The 24,010-nt window shown below is 45.4% G+C and overlaps 2 protein-coding genes across 17 annotated transcripts in view; one reads left to right on the top strand and one right to left on the bottom strand.

The window, feature by feature from the left end:
- Positions 1-1,432: 1,432 nt before the first annotated feature.
- CCN2 (cellular communication network factor 2) lies at positions 1,433-4,508 on the bottom strand. Its single transcript, XM_082406387.1, has 5 exons — positions 4,387-4,508; positions 4,057-4,279; positions 3,525-3,776; positions 3,182-3,393; positions 1,433-2,784 (listed from the first exon to the last, which is right to left on the bottom strand). Exons 1-5 carry the CDS (start codon positions 4,450-4,452, stop codon positions 2,488-2,490), a joined length of 1,050 nt encoding a protein of 349 aa, XP_082262513.1. The 5' UTR covers positions 4,453-4,508; the 3' UTR covers positions 1,433-2,487.
- The window catches only part of LOC309635344 (uncharacterized protein), a 334,869-nt gene continuing 314,641 nt past the window's right edge, over positions 3,783-24,010 (top strand). For 15 of the 16 annotated variants that reach the window (XR_014248773.1, XR_014248774.1, XR_014248775.1 and 12 more), the window contains exon 1: positions 3,783-3,935. The gene's annotated coding sequence lies outside the window, so the exon portion shown is untranslated. Of the gene's footprint in view, positions 3,936-4,515; positions 11,340-24,010 lie in introns of those variants that run through there. The other variant, XM_082406393.1, reaches the window with a different exon arrangement.

Raw genomic sequence — 24,010 nt, 5'->3', positions numbered from 1 at the left:
TTGCAATCTAGTTACTCTGTTTTTATGTGGAGATTTGGAAAATCTAAAATCTATGCTTCCATTATTACTTCTATCTTCCCAGAATTCTCAAATTCCTTTTAAAACAGTTAGGCTCATTTACCATGGCCCTTCATCTTTGCAGCTAGGAGTCAACTGACAGAAAGGAAATGTAAAGCAAACAGTGTGCTCTGTGTGTGTGTGTGTGTGTTTGCATGTGGGCTTATTTGGGGAAGTGGAGTGCAGCTACTGATGGCATTGCTGTATACGTATGTAGGTGTATCCTAAAAGTCCAACGTTTTGACCAGAAATACTTTTCACATTTTGAACATGGGAAGCTTTCCCTTTGGTTTGTGGCATGGGTACTGTTTGTAGAACTAGTCTTTATTTTCGGTTGTATTTCTGTCTCTTAGAATGACACTGGCACTACAACATTGCTAATTACCTTGTGAGGGCTTGGTCTGTCTGCAACTATTTTTTTTTTCCCTAGAATCCACAGCTATTCTGATCTAGAAAAAAATGGGCTTTTAGTTGTCCCTGGAGTGTTCCTTTTGTTTGCCACTTATGTCAGTTGATTTTTCAGTGGAAACCTGGTGAGGTCCAATATCATTTCTACACAGGGCTTCTTGAACAATTTCATTTTGTCAAACCACTTGGTAAATTATTGATTTTGAGATCTGATAAAGTGAAAAACTTTATCAGGAGAAATGGAGGAGTTGCTTTTAATTTAAGGCAAATTTCTATGATACAAATGAATGGAAGATTTGCTTATCCTTCTTTTTCTACTTATGCCATCATGTATTTGTGATTTGTTATCTGGCAAATGAAAGAACAATGCAAAATAAGACTTATTAAGTTGTTCCACTTTAATGGAGATTTTATACTTTTTTAGATTTAACAGTAAGATATTCAAGTTCAGAAATAAATCTACAGTAAAGCATACAAATTCAAAAAATAGTTAAAAATTTTCTATGTGCAAGGCACATAGGCTAGTGTGTGATCTACAGTAGAGCATACAAATTCAAAACATTTTTCTATGTGCAAGGCACATGGGCTATTGTGTGATGACAGGTTGGAAATTAGATGCCCACAATGGCCAGAGAGGTATTAAATGTAAACAGGACCGAGTGTAATACAACAGGGGTTAGTGGAGACTGAAATAATCTAGAGAGAATTGAAGTGTTTATAAAGTACTGTGAAGATAACAAAAAATGCCTGTGTACTCAATACAGTGTATATGCCTGCAAATTTGTGACACCTGATTCAGTGTGATGTGTATTCATGTAAAAATTCTATTGAAGGGATTAACCAATTGATTAGATGATAAAAGATATCTAGAAAATTATAAGTGAATTGTTTTAAGACAAACAAAAGCTTCCCATTTTTACTCAAGAAAACTCAGAAATGTTTAGAGAATAAATGAATAACCAAGCCCTTTGTAGAAAAAATATATACTTTATTTTCAACTAGAAAGGTGCAAACATGTAACTTTTGGTCACACTCTCAACAAATAAACTGTCCAAAAAAACAGTCATAGTCAAAGTAGAAACAAATGCTTCCAGGTGGAAAAACCAATCAGCTATACAGAGCCACTCATTTTTTAATAAAGGTCATTTGTACATTAAAAGTGAGCCTACCACATTTCCAACCTACAAATCGGACTTCCAAGGACATTGCTGCCTCACCTTTAGCAAAAAACCTGTTTTGATGAACTGTTGCTCTAACTGAGCAGAATTTCCATTTGAATATCCATTTCATGCTTTGAGTTATCAGACAAGCTTTACGTCCTACCTATGGTGTTCAGAATTGAGGCTAACATTTGAAATATCAAAGCATTAAAAACATAAACAAAAAGGCACAAACAACTTTAAATTAACTTAGATAACTGTACAAATATATATATATATATATATATACACACAGTATTTACAGTATCAATAAAAAAAAAATCTGGCTTGTTACAGGCAAATTAGCTTGCCACAAGCTGTCCAGTCTAATAGACATGATTCTGATTCCTGAACACTGTCATCCGAATCAGAAGGTCAGAGCTGAATCTGCTGTTACGACTTAGAGAAGAACTTGACTCATCCTCATGACGGCTGGAGAACGCACATCCTAGCTGTCACTGGAGCTACAGGCAGGTCAGTGAGTCTTCCTTCCCAGTGACACTCCAAATAGCAGGCACATCACTACTGTAAGATGACAAGGCTTTCTATTGGTCCCCTCCCACTGCTCCTAGCATACATGCTGGTGCTATGCACTAATGCAGTCCCACGGTCAAGTCTTGCTTCCTTCAAACCAGTGTCTGGGGTTGACAGACTGTTTGAATGTCATATGGCACAAGATTTTGAATTTGGTGGGAATTTTTCTTTTCCCCAGTTAGAAAAACAAATTTAAATAACCTGTGCTACTGAAATCATGTTTACACAAAAATGAGATGTGAATCAGTTCAAGTGACAGCCTAAAGAGTTCATGTCTCTCTCTCTGGCTTTAGGCCATGTCTCCATACATCTTCCTGTAGTACAGTGACTCAAAGATGTCATTGTCCCCGGGGCAGTTGTAATGGCAGGCACAGGTCTTGATGAACATCATGCTCTTCTTCATGACCTCGCCATCGGGACACTTGAACTCCACGGGAAGGGTCGCGGTTCTGTGCGGGGTGCAGCACCGCCCGTCGGTGCACACGCCGCAGAATTTAGCCCGGAATGTCTTTACGCTGGTGCAGCCAGAAAGCTCAAACTTGACAGGCTTGGAGATTTTGGGGGTCCGGATGCACTTTTTGCCCTTCTGAGGAAGACAAGGGAGGACAGAAAAATCAATGACTCTGCAAGGGGTGTGGCTTTCTTCAACCTCTGTGTGTTCTCGCCTTAGGGCTGTCTGACTTCTGTTTATGTTTTGAGGAGGGGAAGGCTGAGTCTCATTTGCCAGTTTTCCAAAAATAGACATGGCCTCTTCTGGGATGTCTTGAATGAACTAACACTGCGGAGGATTTCCGAGTGGAAAATTGGTGGTTCCTATTACATAACATCTCATTCCATCAAAACAGCTCAATGGTTGGATATTTTTGGAGATGACAGGCCTATAATAACAAGGGTGGTAAGAGACCTAACTTTGGTCCTGTCCTAACTTTGGTCCTGTCCACTCTTGTTCCATGATTATGAGTTAATAGGAGGAGAAAACGTACCTTAATGTTCTCTTCCAAGTCAGCTTCACAAGGCCTGACCATGCAGAGGCGGCTCTGCTTCTCCAGCCTGCAGAAGGCGTTGTCATTGGTAACCCGGGTGGAGATGCCCATCCCGCAGGTCTTGGAACAGGCACTCCACTCTGTGGTCTGGACCAGGCAGTTGGCTCGAATCATGGTTGGGTCTGGGCCAAACGTGTCTTCCAGTCGGTAAGCTGTGAGAGCAGAGCACGCAAACACGAGGTAAGACGCCAGGCTAAGACATTTCCCCCTGCCCTTGGCAAAGTCAGGATTCAGCCCCAGGGGGGAGAATCACGAGGCTGACTTAGAGGAAGACTCAGCTCACCAGCGAGGGCAGGGCCGACCACGGTGTGGTCCTTGGGCTCGTCACACACCCACTCCTCGCAGCATTTCCCGGGCAGCTTGACCCTTCGTGGGAAGGGGCAGTCGGGGCTGGGCAGGCGGACGTCCATGCTGCACAGGGGCACGCAGCCCACCGCCCCGTCCAGGCAAGTGCACTGGTATTTGCAGCTGCTCTGGAAGGACTCTCCGCTCCGGTACACCGTCCCTCCGAAGACGCAGGGGGCACCATCTTTGGCTGAAGGAGAGGAAGGGAAAAAGGGGACGTGCAGGGGTCAAGCATCGGTTCTCGAGCCTGAACCGGAAGCGCGTCGGGGATGGGAGCTGGGAGCAGGGCTCCAGGGGAACAGCCTGAGGAAGGGACGCAATTCGAGCGGCTTTCTTTTCCGGCGGGACGGTGAGCGTGAGGGGAAGAGGTGGTGGGTCATCGAGTGTCCCCCGGCGCCCCGGTGGTGGTGGCGGCGGCGCGGGGCGAGGGGCCCGGGGAGGCGGAAGGGGACGGGGGCTGCAGGTCTTACCGGTGCACACGCCGATCTTGCGGTTGGCCGGGGAGCCGAAGTCGCAGAAGAGGCCCTTGTGCGGGTCGCAGGGGTCGCGCTCGGTGCACAGCTCGCCCAGCTGCTTGGCGCACACGCGGCAGCAGCCGCAGCTGTCCAGCACCAGGCTGACGCCGGCGGGGCAGCGCGGCGCCGGGCCGGCAGCGCACTGGCACCGGCCGCCGCAGTCTTGGCCGGAGGCGGGCTGCGGAGGGAGGCGGCTGTCAGCCGGGCGCACGCCCCTCGGCGCCGCCGGGGTCCCTCCCGGTCCCCCGCCCGGCCCCGGCCGCCGCGGGGGTCTCCGGTGCTTACCCGGCTGCAGAGGGCGAGCAGGAGCACGAAGGCGCAGCGGACGGGGCCCAGGCCGGCGGCGGACATGGTCGGGGCGCTGCGGGCGGCGGGCGGCGGCGGGGCGGGCGTGGCGCGGCGGGCCGGGCGGGCGGCTCGAGTTCGGGCCGGAGGCGGGGTCGGGACGCGCCGGGCTGCTGTCTCGGGAGCTGTCGGTCTGGGCGGCTGCCGTCGGGCTGAAGGCAGTGGGTCGTCGGCGGTGGGAGTCGCACTCGCTGCCTCCTCTCGGCGGGGAAGAGTTGTTGTGTGAGGCCAGGACGGGCAGCCCGAGGCTTTTATACGCTCAGGGCGGCCCCGGCTCGCCAATGAGCTGAATGGAGTCCTACACAAACAGGGACATTCCTCGCATTCCTCCCCACCTTCCTGCCTCATCAACTCACACCGGATTGATCCTGACCCCTTGACACTCAGCATTCCTCCCGTCTGAAAAAGCTGGCACACTCCAGCTCACCAAAAAAAAAAAAAAAAAAAAGGCTCAGTATTTCCAGCCACCAAATAGGATTTTTTTTTTCCTCTTGCCTCTTCGCATCACTCCTGATTTATATCATTTAAAAAAATACATCGGCAGTGATTATCATTATTTTTATGCCACTCACTTCTGTTTCTAATAGCTGTGCTTGTTCTACACACTGACATAAATCCTTTGTAGGAGGTAGGTAGCTGAAGAGGCTAATAGCAGGGATTCCTAAAAAATTCGAAAAGGTTTCCTTTTTTATTGGTTTGATAATGATTTTTAGTTTTAGAGGCTGTCTGCCTTTGAAACTCTTCAGAGAGCAGAAAAGGGGTACGTTGCTTTTAACTGCTTGAAATCCCCTAGAAGCAGAAGCATACCTGCAAATCCCTGAATCCCACATTGGAGATGCAGGAATTTGATCATTTGTCACTTGGAGTAACGGTTTGGATGCCCACGCCAGACGAGAAGGAGAATAAAGACAGGGGTCTGCGTAGGGATGCAGTTTTCTGGGAGGGATTTCCACCACTCTTGCTTTGTTTTCTCTTAATATATGTAGCAGTTTTATGGTTGGGGCTATAGAGAGGGAAAAGGGGTGAGTGGACATCAACACTTCCAGAAAAATCCATCTATTGTTATGTCAGAGCAAGTGATTATGTGTTGGGTAGGTAGAAGCCCTGGGTGCTGAGATGGAAAAGGGGTGGGAAGACAGGGGAACCATACAGGAGGGGAGCAGCAAGAAGCTTGGGGTTCACTTGGGGAGTTTTAAACACATTTGTGGGTCTTTGAGAAATGAGTGATTTTTCTTATGCTAAAACCTATAATCTTCAAATGTGAAGATTTAGTTGTGTTGCAGTTGAAAAGAAAATCTGATTATATAATGAGAACACTGTACCCCCATTATATTTGGTTATAATTAAGAGTGTCAGTAAGTAATATATTTTAGTGACTCTCCACACACCTGTGAATAGTGATTGTTACTTCTTATTACCCAAGGAGCCTGTAGCCTAAAGGAGGGAGATCAGGACAAGGAAAGAATAGGTTTTATTCTCTCTGCTTGTGTGCAGATGTCAGATATGGCCAATAAAGTCTAAACATATGTCCCTTTCCTAATATTGCTATTTAGCTTCACTAAGGAGTCAGTTAATTAACTGTGCTTCCCTCTAGAATCTATAGTTTAGTTGTGTTTTGTTAATAACTCCAGTTTCCACTTTATGTAAAGAAAATGATTCCAGGGCTATGCCATTTTTTCCTATTGTAATGCCACATCCTTTGATGCTGGTGTTACCCATGAGTAGATTCATTTTAGTTGTTGATGCTTCCTTGTATAGGTGGAAGATTAACCTATCTGTTTCAGATGCAAAGGCAAGCTTTCAGAAACATTATAGATTTATAATTTGAAAATAGCCTGTTTAAACTGGCCACATTTTTTCAAGTTTCATTTCATTCTGTTGAAAAAGAGCCAAGAAAAAAAATAACTACTCCAACTTCAGCACAGACCACATCATCTGTGCACAATTACCTTGTTAAGCAGTCCACATGTTGTACAGTGTAGTTGCATGTCAACAGTGGGAATGGCCAGCCAACGATGAGGGTCTCTGAAGCTCAGGAAGAATTTTCATCATTGTTATTTCATGTTCTTTCCAAGCATTCCTCAACGAGAAGAGGCCTTAAACGTTCCTATTTAAAGAAGGAACATTCCGAGTTATGTTAATAGCCACATGTGTATTAAAGGCAACTTGGCCCCCAACTTTTTCTTCCCCTGTGGATGATTTTAAAAGTCCAAAATATGTGGGAAGCCACAGTGAAATCTTTCAAGACCTAAACCCCCAATTATATCTACCACTAATGGTTGGAAAGGTGTGGTGGATGGGGAAGGGGAGGGATGTGAAGCTGGGACCTCACCCAAAGTGACATGTGGCCTGAGCCATGAGCTCTTGTGGCTTGCAGGGTGAGGTAGATGGGAGAACTGGTTGGGAATTTTTGAATACTCTGGAGAGTCTAAGAGCCACCACTTCATGTCCAGTAGAGTGGAGACTCTCATTCATGGAGGGGCTAAATTGCTGGACTGGGTTACAGTTGGGTGACCTGGGTTGTATTCTTGGAGCTACCATTCACAAATCGTAGGGAAGTCATAAGTAGGAGTCATATTCCTGAGTTTCCGTTTATAAAATGCTGGTTTAATGATAGTTAATTAGACTACAGTTCTCAGAGAACTGGTGCTTTATTTTATTTTACTTTATTTTTAAATTTAATTTAATTTTATCTTTTTGATCTTTCTTGATTTTCTCTTTCTCCACAAGCATAACAAGTATATTCCTATTCTACTGTGTTGTTAAAATATCGGGAAGTATTATAAAAAGAATTTGGTTTTAATAAAATTCACGTGGTCCCTCAAAGTCTCAGAAGTCCATAGTTAGCTCCAGTTGGATGGTTTTAATATTGGCTAAGAGAAAATAAGCATATTGAAATATACAGAACATGGAATCTCAGAATAGAAAAATATGCTGTGCATGTAAGGTTAGATTGGGGCTTTATGATCAAAACTCTTTTGAAAGGTTTAAAATGAAAGATTATTAAGACAGTGACAGAAAGAGGGCGGGAGAGAAAGAATGAATACACCCAAGATATTCACAGACTCAAAAGTATGTTTATATTGTGATATGGACCATCAAATGCCAGGAAATTCAAAGGGAACGGCTGACACTCTGTCCTTCACTCATGCCATGGGATTTGAATTCTTGCACTATTATAAATGACTCAGCAAATGTTTGTGTGTGCCTGGGCAGTAAAGTGGAAATAGTGGCTTCTTATAACTTCTTCCAGCTCTGACTTATCACAACCCTTTTGATTGACAGCAGGTCAGAATTGGGAGAAAAAGGTCTTTGAATTTGTGTGTAAAATGGTTAAGATGCACTAATTTTGTCTTGTAAGCAAGTGTTTATCTAGCAAATGCTTTTTAGAGAGCATTTTTTCTTTTTCCTGGTAGAATGAGGAATTCACTGAGTTGGCCACTGAGTCCTATTTACAGAGCTATATAAGGTATGTGTGTGTGTCTACTCAGGCATCATTTGTACAGGTCGTTTGGTTAAGGCTTGTAAGATGTTCAGCTGCGGATGTACTACATTCCTTCTCTTATGTTTTTTGGGTTTTTTTTCCCTGAAAAAAAGGTTACTTGATCAGGTATCAGACATAGAGAAAACCTGGCAGGACTACAGGAAAGTGGCCAGACTTGGAGTGTTTGTGTACTTGAAGAAGGAATCTTGCACATTTCAGCTTTCAGTCGTAGACATTTTCTTATAAGAGCAAGCAGGAGTCTGTGCCAGCCCTCAAAGCGGAAATCAAAGCTCCCAGGGAATGTGACTCAGAGCCAAGACCCATACGCAATGCATACACTAAGCCATCAGATTTATAGGAAGTCTGGCCATATAAGGATATCTGGACGGGGAATGATTTGTCGTGATGGTCGGTTGGGAGTGGGCTTCCGATATTTCTGACATGCCTCAAATCCAATCATGTAAATGAATTCCAGCAAAAAACATGGTGTGCCAGAAGGCTTTTTGAAAAATAGTCATAAATATTATCCTAAAATCTTCAGGGACCCTGGCTTGGCTTACATTTCCTTGTATTTGCTTAAGATGAAGGTTAAAGAGAGGGCGTACTCCCTGGGAGTTCAGAGGTGGGAAAGAAGCACGGATGTTTACTATCTAAATTACATTCATTTCCTTCATGCTTTTCCCTCCTTATAATTAGTTCTCTGACTTTCTTAGGATATTTTCTGATGCAAAGTTATTTGTCAGAAGGTAGTCAAGACTGTTGCATGTGGTCTGTGTTTTATGTTTGCCTGTTCATTTACTTGCTGGTAAATGGAATTGAGGGTTAGAGGGGTGAGGAAGGAAAAGAATTTTAAAAAATATGCTATTTCCTTCAGTTTGCTACTTGTCCCACTTATTCTGTTAGTTTAGTTAGAATCCTGTGTTGCCTGTAGTCTGCTTGCATTAGTCTGAGATGGTGCTGGAGAATACAGATGCTCCTACATGGAGATGTCTCTCTAACACTTTTCCTGACAGATTAGCAACTCAAATGTATTACCATAGCAACCAGGAGTATTTACAACCCTTTGTTTTCTCTAGCTAAACAGGTAGAGTCCCCTCGGTGATAATTAAGGTGATAAGTGAGTAGGAATGAAAAGAGTGGAGGTAACCATTCTTTCAAATGTGTGATTTGGGGAAAGCAAATCAATAGGTTTAAGAGGAAGACAGAATTGAGATGAGAATTTATTTCAAAGAATGGGAGTAAATGAAAGGATAAATATTTTGAAAGCCCCTTCTCACAACTTCAGGGCTTCCTGGAATACTTTTTGAAAATCATTAAGTAGGACCCAGAGAACTGGCTAGGAGGGTGGAGGTGTGAGTTCCACACCTGCTGTTTACCTGCCATGGGAGCTCAGGGTCAGACCTAATCTTCCCTGAGCCCCCAATTTCCCACCTGCTCATAGTTATTTTTCAGCCCAAGGAGACCATGTTTATGAAAGTACTTTTAGATAATGTATGAGGATTTTAAATGTACCCATCTCTTCTGTCTTTCAGTGGCTCTTCCTCTTCTTAAGTCCAACTAAGCCTTGATTTTAAAAAGCCCATTGCGGTCTGACTTGATAACACCATTCATCTTTGCAGGGATTTCTGAGTGTTAAAATTCCACGAGAGCTTAGAGAACATCAAATCTGACTTCTTCATTTTTTAGATTAGGTGCTCAGAATTGGTAGAGACATTTAACAAATGAAACTTTTAGGTAAAAATATCATGTGTAAATATTCAAGAGACAACTGAAAATTTATTATTATTGCCTGTTTCAGTGATGTTTTCTTTAGGTTATTTATTTCTCAGAAACCAAGATGGTATTTTTTTGCTTAACCTAATGCCACAGACATTTTACACTCTACATTAGACTTTCTCCTTTCATTTAATTTTAAATGTGAACTATGCTACCATGATAGTGACAAGCAAGTTTTCAAATTGAATGGAAACTGGTAGCCAGTACATGCTAAAGTGTTAAAAACTAAGCTGTTCAAATTGTCCAAAGAGTTTCTAAAATATTCCTCTATGTGGGAATTTTTAAATAACTTTGCCTATGGGAATCATATATTAAAATCTGAACAGATGGATAAGGCTTTTTGCGAAGGCATCAGGCTTCTAGGTCAGAGCTTACACCATAAAGGAAGAAAAGCCACTCTATTTAAACTCTTGACATCATCAGATTTGAAGTAAATGTGAACTAATGCATTGTTTAATCTGATGTTAGAACTCACAATGCCAGTTTTGTCTGATCAATTTAACAAGAATGCCTCTTAGTGCTCTGTCAGGGTGCCTGAAATGGATACCCTATATGGCTGTATCACCTTCCGTTTATGTAGAAATTTTAAATTTACAAAAGCCCTTTTGCATACACCATCTCATTTCAGCTTCCTAACAGCCCTCTGAGGGATTATTCTCCCCATTTTGCATGTGAGGAAATTGAGGTCCAAGAAGGCTAAGTAACATTACATAAGCTTGGGCAGAGGTGGAGCAGGGACATGTGAGTCTAAATTCGGTTCTAAAGGGAACACTTCTTTTCAAACTCCACTGCTTCTTTTCTTCACATTCTATACACACTGATCTCTGAACAATGTATGTTCTTAAGATAGTTATCTCAGAGCTTCTTAAAACTCTTAAAGCACAAACGCTAGAAGGCATATAAAACACTGTGGGCTAATTAGCATAGTCAGTATTATGCTGCGGTCTGAGATAAGCATGAAGTAGAAAGATAGCGTTTACTGATCTGTATTAGGAGAGACTCTTGGGTTTAGACAAAGATTTTTTTCCCCCGACAATTAAGATTTTTGCTGTGTAGGCAGATGTGTTGCTTCTTATCCACTAAGGAACTGATGTAGCTAAAAAAGGAAACATGAATCAAGATGATGGGTATGCTTTGGGAGGCTTAATATCAGGGTGTGTACTTCTATGACATCAGCCGCAGCCCACACTGAAAATGTTCAGTCTCTAACTCAGTGCTGTCTTGTTTAGGCTGAGACTCGGACCAACCACAGGCATCAAAAAAGTCTTCTTGAATAATTGCATCATTCACTGATAAGCAACCCTTGTGCATAAATACCATGGCAGACTCTCAGACAGGCCATTGGCATTGAAGCAGTATCTACCATAGACAGAATTTTTTCACAAGTATCCCTTAATAGGCATGTCTCAGCGTGTTATTAACATACTGCTTATTTTATGAGCTTCATCTTCAGTGAAAAAGCACTTTCCTCATACGGAATACAGTGTGCATTTCAGGCTTACAGCTTTCCCCTTCTTTTGCCATGGGATGATTTGATTTGAATCCTGATGAGTTTCACGTTGTTAATGGAATGAGGTCTATGTCGTCACTGCACGTGGCAGAGATTGAGAGTGCTGTTGTCTAGGAGAGACAGGTTTGTAATGTGGGGATATTCGTACGGACTCGTGCGTGTGTGTGGAAGTGAACAACTACAGGATAAAGTTTCACGGAACCATGGACTTACTTGCTCACGTCTGGAAATATTTCACCATTAAGCCATTTCTCACATATAGATGATGAAAGCTGATTTTGTCCAAATGAATCTTTTGTGGCATTTTCATCATTTCTAACTGCTCCCTGTTGATTCTTCTTGCTCATGTGTTTTGCCCTGCTGTTTCCAAATATGGCTGATTCCTGAGACTCCCACTGCTTGCTTTCAACTTGTAGGTAAGCAGGCAAACTTCCGGCCCAGCTTCAGATAGACTTTGAACCAACTTTACTTTGCAGTGGGATGAGGCACTGCTAGGCGCTTTGCCCGGTGGGGCACTGTGGTGGGCGCTGTGCTGGGTGCTGTGCTGGGTGCTGTGCTGGGCGCTGTGTTGGGTACTGTGTTGGGTGCTGTGCTGGGTGCTGTGCTGGGTGCTGTGTTGGGCACTGTGTTGGGTGCTGTGCTGGGTGCTGTGCTGGGTACTGTATTGGGCACTGTGGTGGGTGCTGTGTGGGTGCTGTGTTGGGCGCTGTGCTGGGTGCTGTGTTGGGTGCTGTGTTGGGTGCTGTTGGGTGCTGTGTTGGGTGCTGTGTTGGGCGCTGTGCTGGGTGCTGTGTTGGGTGCTGTGTTGGGCACTGTGTTGGGTGCTGTGCTGGGTGCTGTGCTGGGTACTGTATTGGGCACTGTGGTGGGTGCTGTGTGGGTGCTGTGCTGGGTGCTGTGTTGGGTGCTGTGTTGGGTGCTGTGCTGGGTGCTGTGCTGGGTACTGTATTGGGCACTGTGGTGGGTGCTGTGCTGGGTGCTGTGCTGGGTACTGTATTGGGCACTGTGTTGGGCGCTGTGCTGGGTGCTGTGCTGGGCGCTGTGCTGGGTGCTGTGCTGGGTGCTGTGTTGGGCACTGTGTTGGGTGCTGTGCTGGGTGCTGTGCTGGGTACTGTATTGGGCACTGTGGTGGGTGCTGTGTTGGGCGCTGTGCTGGGTGCTGTGTTGGGCACTGTGTTGGGTGCTGTGCTGGGTGCTGTGCTGGGTACTGTATTGGGCACTGTGGTGGGTGCTGTGTTGGGCGCTGTGCTGGGTGCTGTGTTGGGTGCTGTGTTGGGTGCTGTGCTGGGTGCTGTGCTGGGTACTGTATTGGGCACTGTGGTGGGTGCTGTGTTGGGCGCTGTGCTGGGTGCTGTGTTGGGTGCTGTGTTGGGCACTGTGGTGGGCGCTGTGCTGGGTGCTGTGCTGGGTGCTGTGCTGGGTGCTGTGTTGGGCACTGTGGTGGGTGCTGTGCTGGGTGCTGTGTTGGGCGCTGTGCTGGGTGCTGTGTTGGGCGCTGTGTTGGGTGCTGTACTGGGTGCTGTGCTGGGTGCTGTGTTGGGCACTGTGGTGGGTGCTGTGCTGGGTGCTGTGCTGGGCACTGTGGTGGGCGCTGTGCTGGGTGCTGTGTTGGGCACTGTGGTGGGTGCTGTGCTGGGTGCTGTGCTGGGCACTGTGGTGGGCACTGTGCTGGGTGCTGTGTTGGGTGCTGTGTTGGACGCTGTGCTGGGCACTGTGTTGGGTGCTGTACTGGGTGCTGTGCTGGGTGCTGTGTTGGGTGCTGTGGTGGGTGCTGTGCTGGGTGCTGTGTTGGGCGCTGTGCTGGGTGCTGTGCTGGGTACTGTATTGGGCACTGTGGTGGGTGCTGTGTTGGGCGCTGTGCTGGGTGCTGTGTTGGGTGCTGTGTTGGGTGCTGTGTTGGGCGCTGTGCTGGGTGCTGTGCTGGGTGCTGTGCTGGGCACTGTGTTGGGTGCTGTGCTGGGTGCTGTGCTGGGTACTGTATTGGGCACTGTGGTGGGTGCTGTGTGGGTGCTGTGCTGGGTGCTGTGTTGGGTGCTGTGTTGGGCGCTGTGCTGGGTGCTGTGTTGGGTGCTGTGCTGGGTGCTGTGCTGGGTACTGTATTGGGCACTGTGGTGGGTGCTGTGTTGGGCGCTGTGCTGGGTGCTGTGTTGGGTGCTGTGTTGGGCACTGTGTTGGGTGCTGTGCTGGGTGCTGTGCTGGGTACTGTGTTGGGCACTGTGGTGGGTGCTGTGTGGGTGCTGTGCTGGGTGCTGTGTTGGGTGCTGTGTTGGGCGCTGTGCTGGGTGCTGTGTTGGGTGCTGTGCTGGGTGCTGTGCTGGGTGCTGTGCTGGGTACTGTATTGGGCACTGTGGTGGGTGCTGTGTTGGGCGCTGTGCTGGGTGCTGTGTTGGGTGCTGTGTTGGGCACTGTGTTGGGTGCTGTGCTGGGTGCTGTGCTGGGTACTGTGTTGGGCACTGTGGTGGGTGCTGTGTGGGTGCTGTGCTGGGTGCTGTGTTGGGTGCTGTGCTGGGTGCTGTGTTGGGTGCTGTGTTGGGCGCTGTGCTGGGTGCTGTGTTGGGTGCTGTGCTGGGTGCTGTGCTGGGTGCTGTGTTGGGCACTGTGTTGGGTGCTGTGCTGGGTGCTGTGCTGGGTACTGTATTGGGCACTGTGGTGGGTGCTGTGTTGGGCGCTGTGCTGGGTGCTGTGTTGGGTGCTGTGTTGGGCACTGTGTTGGGTGCTGTGCTGGGTGCTGTGCTGGGTACTGTGTTGGGCACTGTGGTGGGTGCTGTGTGGGTGCTGTGCTGGGTGCTGTGTTGGGTGCTGTGCTGGGTGCTGTGTTGGGTGCTGTGTTGGGCGCTGTGCTGGGTGCTGTGTTGGGTGCTGTGCTGGGTGCTGTGCTGGGTGCTGTGTTGGGCGCTGTGTTGGGTGCTGTGCTGGGTGCTGTGCTGGGTACTGTATTGGGCACTGTGGTGGGTGCTGTGTTGGGCGCTGTGCTGGGTGCTGTGTTGGGTGCTGTGTTGGGCACTGTGTTGGGTGCTGTGCTGGGTGCTGTGCTGGGTACTGTATTGGGCACTGTGGTGGGTGCTGTGCTGGGTGCTGTGTTGGGCGCTGTGCTGGGTGCTGTGTTGGGTGCTGTGTTGGGCGCTGTGCTGGGTGCTGTGTTGGGTGCTGTGTTGGGCACTGTGGTGGGCGCTGTGCTGGGTGCTGTGCTGGGTGCTGTGCTGGGTACTGTGCTGGGTGCTGTGTTGGGCACTGTGGTGGGTGCTGTGCTGGGTGCTGTGTTGGGCGCTGTGCTGGGTGCTGTGTTGGGCGCTGTGTTGGGTGCTGTACTGGGTGCTGTGCTGGGTGCTGTGTTGGGCACTGTGGTGGGTGCTGTGCTGGGTGCTGTGCTGGGCACTGTGGTGGGCGCTGTGCTGGGTGCTGTGTTGGGTGCTGTGTTGGGCGCTGTGCTGGGCACTGTGTTGGGTGCTGTACTGGGTGCTGTGCTGGGTGCTGTGTTGGGCACTGTGGTGGGTGCTGTGCTGGGTGCTGTGTTGGGCGCTGTGCTGGGTGCTGTGCTGGGCACTGTGTTGGGTGCTGTGCTGGGTGCTGTGCTGGGTACTGTATTGGGCACTGTGGTGGGTGCTGTGTGGGTGCTGTGCTGGGTGCTGTGTTGGGCGCTGTGCTGGGTGCTGTGTTGGGTGCTGTGCTGGGTGCTGTGCTGGGTGCTGTGCTGGGTACTGTATTGGGCACTGTGGTGGGTGCTGTGTTGGGCGCTGTGCTGGGTGCTGTGTTGGGTGCTGTGTTGGGCACTGTGTTGGGTGCTGTGCTGGGTGCTGTGCTGGGTACTGTATTGGGTACTGTGGTGGGTGCTGTGCTGGGTGCTGTGTTGGGCGCTGTGCTGGGTGCTGTGTTGGGTGCTGTGTTGGGCGCTGTGCTGGGTGCTGTGTTGGGTGCTGTGTTGGGCACTGTGGTGGGCGCTGTGCTGGGTGCTGTGCTGGGTGCTGTGTTGGGCACTGTGGTGGGTGCTGTGCTGGGTACTGTGCTGGGTACTGTATTGGGCGCTGTGGTGGGTGCTGTGCTGGGTGCTGTGTTGGGCGCTGTGCTGGGTGCTGTGTTGGGTGCTGTGTTGGGCGCTGTGCTGGGTGCTGTGTTGGGTGCTGTGTTGGGCACTGTGGTGGGCGCTGTGCTGGGTGCTGTGCTGGGTGCTGTGTTGGGCACTGTGGTGGGCGCTGTGCTGGGTGCTGTGCTGGGTGCTGTGTTGGGCACTGTGGTGGGTGCTGTGCTGGGTGCTGTGCTGGGTGCTGTGTTGGGCGCTGTGCTGGGTGCTGTGTTGGGCACTGTGTTGGGTGCTGTACTGGGTGCTGTGCTGGGTGCTGTGTTGGGCACTGTGGTGGGCGCTGTGCTGGGTGCTGTGGTGGGTGCTGTGCTGGGTGCTGTGCTGGGTGCTGTGTTGGGCGCTGTGCTGGGCACTGTGTTGGGTGCTGTACTGGGTGCTGTGTTGGGTGCTGTGTTGGGCGCTGTGCTGGGTGCTGTGCTGGGCACTGTGTTGGGTGCTGTACTGGGTGCTGTGTTGGGCGCTGTGGTGGGCGCTGTGCTGGGCGCTGTGCTGGGTGCTCTGCTGGGCACTGCGGTGGGCGCTGTGCTGGGTACTATGGTGGGCTCTGTGCTAGGTACTGTGCTGGGCGCTGTTGGGCTGGGCACTGTTGTAGTAGAACTGAGCACAAAGCCCCGTTGGCTTTGACTCTATCTGCACAGGCCCCTCCTCACCAGTCCAGCAGATTCCTCCTGGCCAGCTTCTGGAGGTGCTGCCAGTGAGGGGCCCCCATAGCGTGGTGGTACCTCTTCTGCTTCTCTGATGTTCTCTTCTTGCTCACGGAAGCCTGGCCTTAATCTAAAGAGGGCTCAGGAACTCCAAACTCCTGTATTGTTCGCGCTTCACATCCGACTTTCCAAGAAGGGAAAATGACCTTATATTGAGCAGAAATGGTGATCTGTAGACTTCTGTCTACAACTGCCAAAGACTAGGGGATTTCTCAGACTCCGTGTGTATCGAGGGCAGGTGACCAAGTGCATTGACAGTGCATCACCTGGCGTCCTTTAGACAAGCACAGCTGAAGGTCATTTGCTTAGGCTCCTTCTTTTTCTTGGCAGTGGTGATGGTAGGGAAATACTACTGTTCTACTATTTCAGGCAGCCCAGTATTCAGTCAAGCCTAGGAAAGCAAAGGAAAAAACAAAGAAACCAATAGATCATGTTTTAAAAACCGTTGGTGTTTACATTTTAAGATCTCAAGAATAAAGCCTACAAAGTAAACTTGATTCGTATTTAATTAAAGATGATTTTCAACAATTCTAGTTTGATATTCTAGTATGAACATTTATTACCTAAAGTAAGTTAATTCTGTATTGGAAAGCAGTTCCTAAAATTAGCCACCATTTTGGATTTAACTAGGGCAACTTTTGTTATCTTGATTTCAAATGTTCTATTGACAGAGGTTATACAGAAGTGACATGAATATAGAATTTGCTGCACTTAGTATTTCTCTTTTTGACTATTTCAGGAGAGATCTTTTTTTCTTTTTCTTCTTTACTTCATTAGTCAGCTGTTTCTTTTTTTTGTTTTTGTTTTTTTAAAGATTGATTGATTGATTGATTGATTGATTGCTATGTTGGGTCTTCGTTTCTGTGCGAGGGCTTTCTCTAGTTGTGGCAAGTGGGGGCCACTCCTCATCGCAGTGCGCGGACCTCTCACTATCGTGGCCTCTCTTGCTGCGGAGCACAGGCTCCAGACATGCAGGCTCAGTAGTTGTGGCTCATGGGCCCAGTTGCTCCACGGCATATGGGATCTTCCCAGACCAGGGCTCGAACCCGTGTCCCCTGCATTAGCAGGCATATTCTCAACCACTGCGCCACTAGGGAAGCCCCAGTCAGCTGTTTTATTAAATGTGTGACATCATGCAAACTACTTAATCTATCTGAGCCTCAGCTGGCTCCTCTTAACTTGGAGATATTACTAGTACCCTACCTTATAAGACTGTTGGGACAATTTGTGAGGATTAAATCCCTCAAATCTTGCAAAGTACCAAGCACAATGTTTGTCACAGAATAAGCACTCAGTAAACGTTCGTTAAGGTAAAATTTTCCTTTTCATTCATATCTAACTTTTTTGCATTAGCACATTGACCAAATATTAGCCCCTTAGCCCAGTAGGTTTCGGGGTCATGCACTATGCAAATTGCATGGAAAGAAAAGAATGTGGTTAACAGTTTCTGTTGACAGACTTTTTCTAGCAAAACACATACTATTGTTATGTCACTTGTGAATGATTTATGACTTGTGATTCTGTCCTTAGGATCCCATTCTTTTCTTTTTTTTTTTTTTTTTTGCCATCAAATTGCCACAGTTGGGAGTATAAGTTCTTGAAAGAAGCAAAGAATACCGTTAAGGAATTTGATACCAATTATTATTGAGCGTGCATATCTAAAACATCTAAGCAGATTATATTAATATCCGTGAGAAAGTAGAAATATTTATGATAAAATAATAAATTAGGCTGCTGTTCCATCTTGGATTTAATGATTCTATGATAGTTGAAAAAATAGTGCCTGGAAAATGTCTCTGTGGGACATGGAGAGATGTGTGTGTGTGTGTGTGTGTGTGTGTACACATGGGCAATATTGGCACTGCAAGAGAGGGAAGAAAATTTAAGTTTCTAGTTTTTGCCATTAAAATCATGACATGAAAGAGAGGAAAAGAGAGAAAGAAAGTGCTAATATGTATAACACGAGGATGAGAATGGCGTGGCTATGATAATATGACACAGCCTCACATCAGGAATGATACTGAACCTACCCTGTACATATGAGAAAATTTAACTTTATGGAATTCCATTGCTAGAAAAGACAATTCCAAAATAGAGAGAACTGTGCAAGTGGAAAATGAAATATCCCTTTGAATGATACAATTGCATTTAATAGCTACAAAAGACGTGACCTAATTTTGTAATAGTAATAGTCAAAAATGTGGTATTTCCTCTGTCTCTTTGGAGAAAGTGAGGCACAACGAAAGTGTTAAGGAAGCTGAATAGAGAAACTTAAAGGTTGGGTAGGGATGATAATGGTACCAACGTGACCTTTGCCTGTTGCGAAATAGTCATCTTGGTAGGTGGTTTGTCAACCTTCTTTCTATCTCTCTGCTTCTCCCCTAAAGTCCTCCTTCAGGACCCTGGTATGCCACAGATGAGACCACCTTTCCCACACTGCCTGTCTTTCCCCCCTCTCCAGTTTGGTGCAGAGTTCTGAAGAAACCCTGTCCTAAAGATTCTTATTCTTATGGGCGATCTTCCTGTGTGTCTTTACAGCACACTTACTGATTTTCTGAGTGGTCGAAGGCTTTGCACCTGGCTTCTGTTCTTCCACTGAACCCTAACTCCTGCCACCATCATGGGTTTCCCCCAGTATCCACCAGAACTTACTTCTCAGTTCTTGTTGCCTGCTTCTTTAAAGCCAACCAAGACTCGCCCCAAACCTTGCCATTACCTAGAAGTGCTCCATCCCCTCAGGTACTAAACCATCTGCTGTCTCTTGCTCTCTCTCTCTCTCACTTACCCTTTATGTCTATTCTTTGACCTGATTGAGACCGGGATCTCTTGCCCCCTTCCTTTTCTTCTAAACACACGGCTTCCTTCTCTATGGCATCATGTTTTAGGGCAACGGTCTCTTGCTAGCACCTCTGGCGTTCAGCCTCCCAATCTTTTTTCCAGCCAACTGCCCTGCCTTAGTTGCTCCTACACTGTCTGCCATATATTTATGGTCTCCAGTCTCAGCCGGGCCCTCAGTTCTGCTATGCTGTGCTTTTAGTCTTTCTGGTCAGCCCTTTCCTATCTGTTCCTTGGTGTCCCTTCTAAACCTCCCTGCTTCCCTCAAGGTTCCTACCCTGCCCTCTCCCTCCCAGCACATCAGTCCTCCTTCCTACACGAGACCATCAGGCATGAGCCACTCAAGCCTTCCTCCCCAGGACTGATGAATCCTCAGCCCCACATTCACTCTAGCTTAAAGCTGCAGTGTTGAGTTCTTCAGATTCTGGTCACATATGACCATTTAAATTTAAATTAATCAGAATTTAAAATCCATTTCGTCAGTTGTTCTAGTTGCATTTCAAGTGTTCAGTAGCCACATATGGCTAGTGGCCACTGAATTGGTTGGAGTGGCGAACCTTAATATCATACAGAAAGCTTGATTGGACGGTACTGATTTAGACAGACTTCTACTTGTGCTTTTGGCCTTTCTCCTGTCTACTGTGGAACACGTTCACTTTTTCTCATCTTTCAATTTCTTTTTTTTCTCGTAGCTTCTTCTCAGCCTATAAAGACGTGTAAGTTTCTCCCACAGAAAAAAGCAAAATCCCCAAACAAAATAAAATAACCTTCCCTTTGTCCTACACATCCCTCTATATAGTGCTTTTTCATACTCTGAAGCTCCTGAAGCACACACATACTTCATAGCACATGATGACAAACACACACACACACACACAAACCCTCTGTATTTACTGTCTCCAAATACTTACCAGGCAACCCACTGCAATAAGGCTTCTGATTCTAGCACTGCAAATTGCCACCAAACAACCTATTCATTGCCAAATCCAGTGGATTCTTTTCAGTCCTTATATAACTTGATTTCTCTGTGGGTTTTGTAGTTGAGCCCTGTCCTCTCTCCATCTCTTCGGCCATTTCCTTTGGTGTCCCTTGAAGTCTTATTTCCCTCTGCCTGCCCCTTTGATGTAGATGCCCCGTGGTCTTTTGTCCCTGGTCCTCTTTTTACTTACATGTTTTTCCGCGGCCACATTGTTGATGGTCCCCTGCTCTCTGGATCTCGACCAGAAACATTTGTGCCATGTACAGAATATTAATCTGAATGTCCTACACAGACCTTAAAGTAAGCATGTTCAAAGCCACACTCATCGCCCCCACCCCCAAATCTGCCCCCTTTAATGTTTCCCAGTCTTAGTGATTGAAACCCCCATACCACTCCATACTGAAGCCTATACATTGTTTGATATTCTTTTTTCTCTTTCACCTCCTATATTTAGTCAGTCCCAAAGCTCTATAGACTCTAACTTTTCATGATATCTTCCCAACATATCATGCCATTAGCATCTTTTGTCTGAATTACTACGTTAGTCTTTCTGTTATTAACTGGTCTTTGACCTGCCTTATTTGCCCTTTCCAATTTATTGCCTGCACTGCTGCCTGAAGAATCTATCACTGCAAAGTATTTACTCATCTGCTTGAAACCTTCACATGGTTTCCATTGCTTCCAAGATAAATCCCTTTGTCTGGTTCCTATCTTCCCCATTCTTATTTATCACTACCCGCCACCCCTGCCCTTATAACTTTTTCATTTCCTATTTTGCTCCAGTCAGTTTCAGTAAAGTAGTTTCATCATGCTAATCATGCCGTTATAACTTACTAATCTTGCATATCCTGCACCTGGAGGAGCTGTAAAGTGTGTTTACACCAAATGAACTTTTGACTATAGTAGGAGCTTGTTTTATATTTGTTCCAGTACATATACACTTACATATACACACACACAGTGAAATAAAAAATTTATGGAAACAATATTTATTGTTACTATATGTGATAGCTTTGGTATTTTAAAATCGATTACATTCCATTTTTTAAAAAATGCTGATCTTGACCTCCATGATACTGTGATTTATAAGAAATATATTTGGTCCTTCAGATGACCAAAATGTATTTCTTATATATACTCAGTCTTTGTGCCATTTCTGGCTCATGGCTTTCAGAACACTTGAAATTTCCTAAGTGTTGAGAGGGATAAAGGTGTCTTTTGTTATATGAATGAGGTGACTTTTGGAAGCACCTAAGCATGGAGCTGGTTGCCATTGGCACCAAACATGAGGTTAGAGGGTTGGAACTTTCTGTCTACTCCCCCCCTCACGCCCCCACTATACCAGACCTCTGGGGAGCTGCGAGGGGCTGGAGGTTGAATCAATTGCCAATGGCCCATGATTTAATCAACCATGCCTATGTGATGAAGCCTCCATAAAAACACAAAAGGACAGGGTTCGGAGAGCTTCCGGGTTAGTGAACACATGGAGGTTTGGGGGAGTGGTGTGGTGTGCCTGGAGAGGGCGTGGAGCTCAGCGTGCCTTCCCGTATACCTTGTCCTATGTGTCTCTTCCTTCTGGCTGTTAAGTAAAATGTTTCTCTTGAGTTCTGAGAGCTGTTCAAGCAAATTAATAGAAAGCAAGGAGGGGGTCATGGGAACCTTTGATTTATAACCCGTCAGTCAAAAGCACAGGTAACAGCCTGGCCTTGCAACTGATCTCTGAAGTGGAGGACAGTCTTATGAGACTGAGCCCTTTAATTGTTCAATCTGAATTGTTTGTTAATGTGGGGAAGCCTACACACACACACACACACACACACACACACACACACACAACACACTCACTGGAATTGGGTCTAAGAACCCTTGCAATCTCTAAGCTTATTTTACTGTCTAATAGAACCCACACATTAGAAATAAGATATATAGATATAGCGTTGCAATCCCAGGTGATCAGGATAGGCTATCTGAATAAGCATTGGAGGGAGGTGGAAGGTCGTGTGAGGTTGTGAGGTTTGGGGATGCTGTAGACATTTGAGAATCATTAAAAGAGCACCTGTAGTTGCTGGGAGACCAATGTGTGGAGTGCAAGTGAAATACAGAGCAGAGATGCAGAGAAAACCTGGGTTCTTGGTACTTAATCAGTTTCATCAGTTTCATCAGTTTCATGAGCCAATACGTCCAGCCCACTTTTTTTAATGGGATCTGGTTATTGTACTCCAAAATGTCCTAGCTGATACAGACTTCACTAATGTGAGAGAGAGAGTAGTTTTACTTTCACATTTATATTTTCTAATGTAATTACTTATAACATTTCCTAATTCTTTCATAGTATTAGGATATAACAATGCTTTCTAACCCACCCCTTTTAAAAAAGACATAATGGAATACATAGAAAATGATAATATTTTTATGGCATTTTTGGGCAAAGGCTTTCTAAAAGTTCTAAAATTTTGGAATGGTAAAGGTATAGAAATTACTTTGGTTTGAAGATATCAAAGATCATAGGGAAGCTTGCTGGAAAATTGCTACTTTAAAAAAATAGTTTTTAGGTAATTTAAGGTATTTCTTGGAAGTTGATTTCTGAGTATTTGTGAATAACCTCTCACACAGCATCGAGTACAAACAAATCTACCATTGAATGAATTCCTTATATAAAGTTTGAGAACTAGCTTGAACTTTAAAATAGCCTATAAATATGCTATATTTAGCTAAAACTCACAACTACTAAGGTTTTAGGAACTATGGTGATATATATTATAGCGTACTTCTATCAATTTATTTATTGATCATATAAATAAAATATCTGAGGCTCATGTATTCATATCTGGTAAGTTTGTGGTTTTTAGAATACTAGCGAATACAGTGTTTATTTCATTCAAGCCATAATTTATTGAAGTAAGAAATTCTCTAAAAAATTGGATACTAGGTATGTAGGAAAAATTGCTGGTTGACTGGCTGATGTATTTTCTAAAAATTAATGCAATTGTCAAAATTGCCTAACCTTAGGCATAAGAAGATATTAGTAGAAAATTATTGCAAGCTAATAAATTTATTCAAATGCTCTAAATTAAAACTCAATCAGACATTTATTATTGTTTCCCTTTCAGTGAAATAAATAATTCACAAATATTTTGAGCATTTGATATATTTCTAACATTGTTTTAAACACAGTGGGGTATCAAAAGATATCTAGTTCTTGCTTACAAGGAGGTTATGATCTATTTGCAGAAGAAAGTTACACATGGACTAAGCATTAAACCAATGATCTTCACAGTTTTCTGACATGGTAACCACACGACACTGAAAACTCTGGAGGATTGGTGTGATGTCATATTTCATGACCCAAAAGTTTATTAGAACTTTGAAGAACTTTGAGGTATAGATAATGATAGAACCATTTGCTATGAGGCTCAAGAGCTCTTTCTCAAGTGTCGGTGGGTCAGTGGTGAGTCATTAAGTGGTCACGGAGGGATATAGCATTAAGTGTTCTGTAAGTGAAGAGGAAGGAGAAGTAACCAATGTGGAAAACCCAGCGTGACCTTTTAACGGATATAAGCTGGGTTAAAGGATGAGGACAAGAGGAACAGCAAGGGCATTCCAGACCTTAGGAATGGTGTGAACAGTCTTGACTTTGTGAATGTTGCGACATATATGAAAGAGAATAGACGGGCTGTTTGGACGTGAGCCAACATGGGGATGAACTTGAAGGATTAAGGAAGGGACTACAGTGCAATCCTAGTTTCTTTCTTTTACTCTAATGTTGAATATATCACTTTTATTTTTAGTCCTCTAGTCTTTGGAACATATATATTGCTTTATAATAGTTTTCAGGGCTTAGAGAATGTTAAGAATACACTTGCAGATTTATAAGGAATGATTAAGAGAGTCTCAAAACTCAGAGTTAGTAATGCTGAAATTATTGTTATGCTCTGTTTCTCTTCTGGCTTTAAATAGTATCTATTATTTTTTCTCTCCACAACCTGCAAAGCGCCAGGCATATGGAAAAAACACAAAGCACAATAAACATTTGCTGAATTAATGCATGTTTCTTGAGAGCAGAGATTATATTTCTTCCTTTTTGTGATTCTCCATGACTCCTATATGGCGTTATGCATGCAGTGAACATCCCATAACTATAAAGTATTGAAAATGTTTATGTTACCGAGAAACAAACATGACTGAAACCAGTATTACT

Source organism: Balaenoptera borealis (assembly GCF_965194805.1).
Source record: "Balaenoptera borealis genome assembly, chromosome: 9".
Taxonomy (NCBI): Eukaryota; Metazoa; Chordata; class Mammalia; order Artiodactyla; family Balaenopteridae; genus Balaenoptera; species Balaenoptera borealis.
This window is presented reverse-complemented; position numbering and strand designations above follow the sequence as displayed.

Excerpts from the sequence above, each read along its gene's own strand:
- CCN2 (XM_082406387.1), bottom strand. The coding sequence starts at position 4,452 with ATGTCCGCCGCCGGCCTGGGCCCCGTCCGCTGCGCCTTCGTGCTCCTG. Across the intron at positions 4,280-4,386 it reads TGCTCGCCCTCTGCAGCCGG|CCCGCCTCCGGCCAAGACTG; the intron begins GTAAGCACCGGA and ends CTCCCTCCGCAG. Across the intron at positions 3,394-3,524 it reads GGTCGGCCCTGCCCTCGCTG|CTTACCGACTGGAAGACACG; the intron begins GTGAGCTGAGTC and ends CTGCTCTCACAG.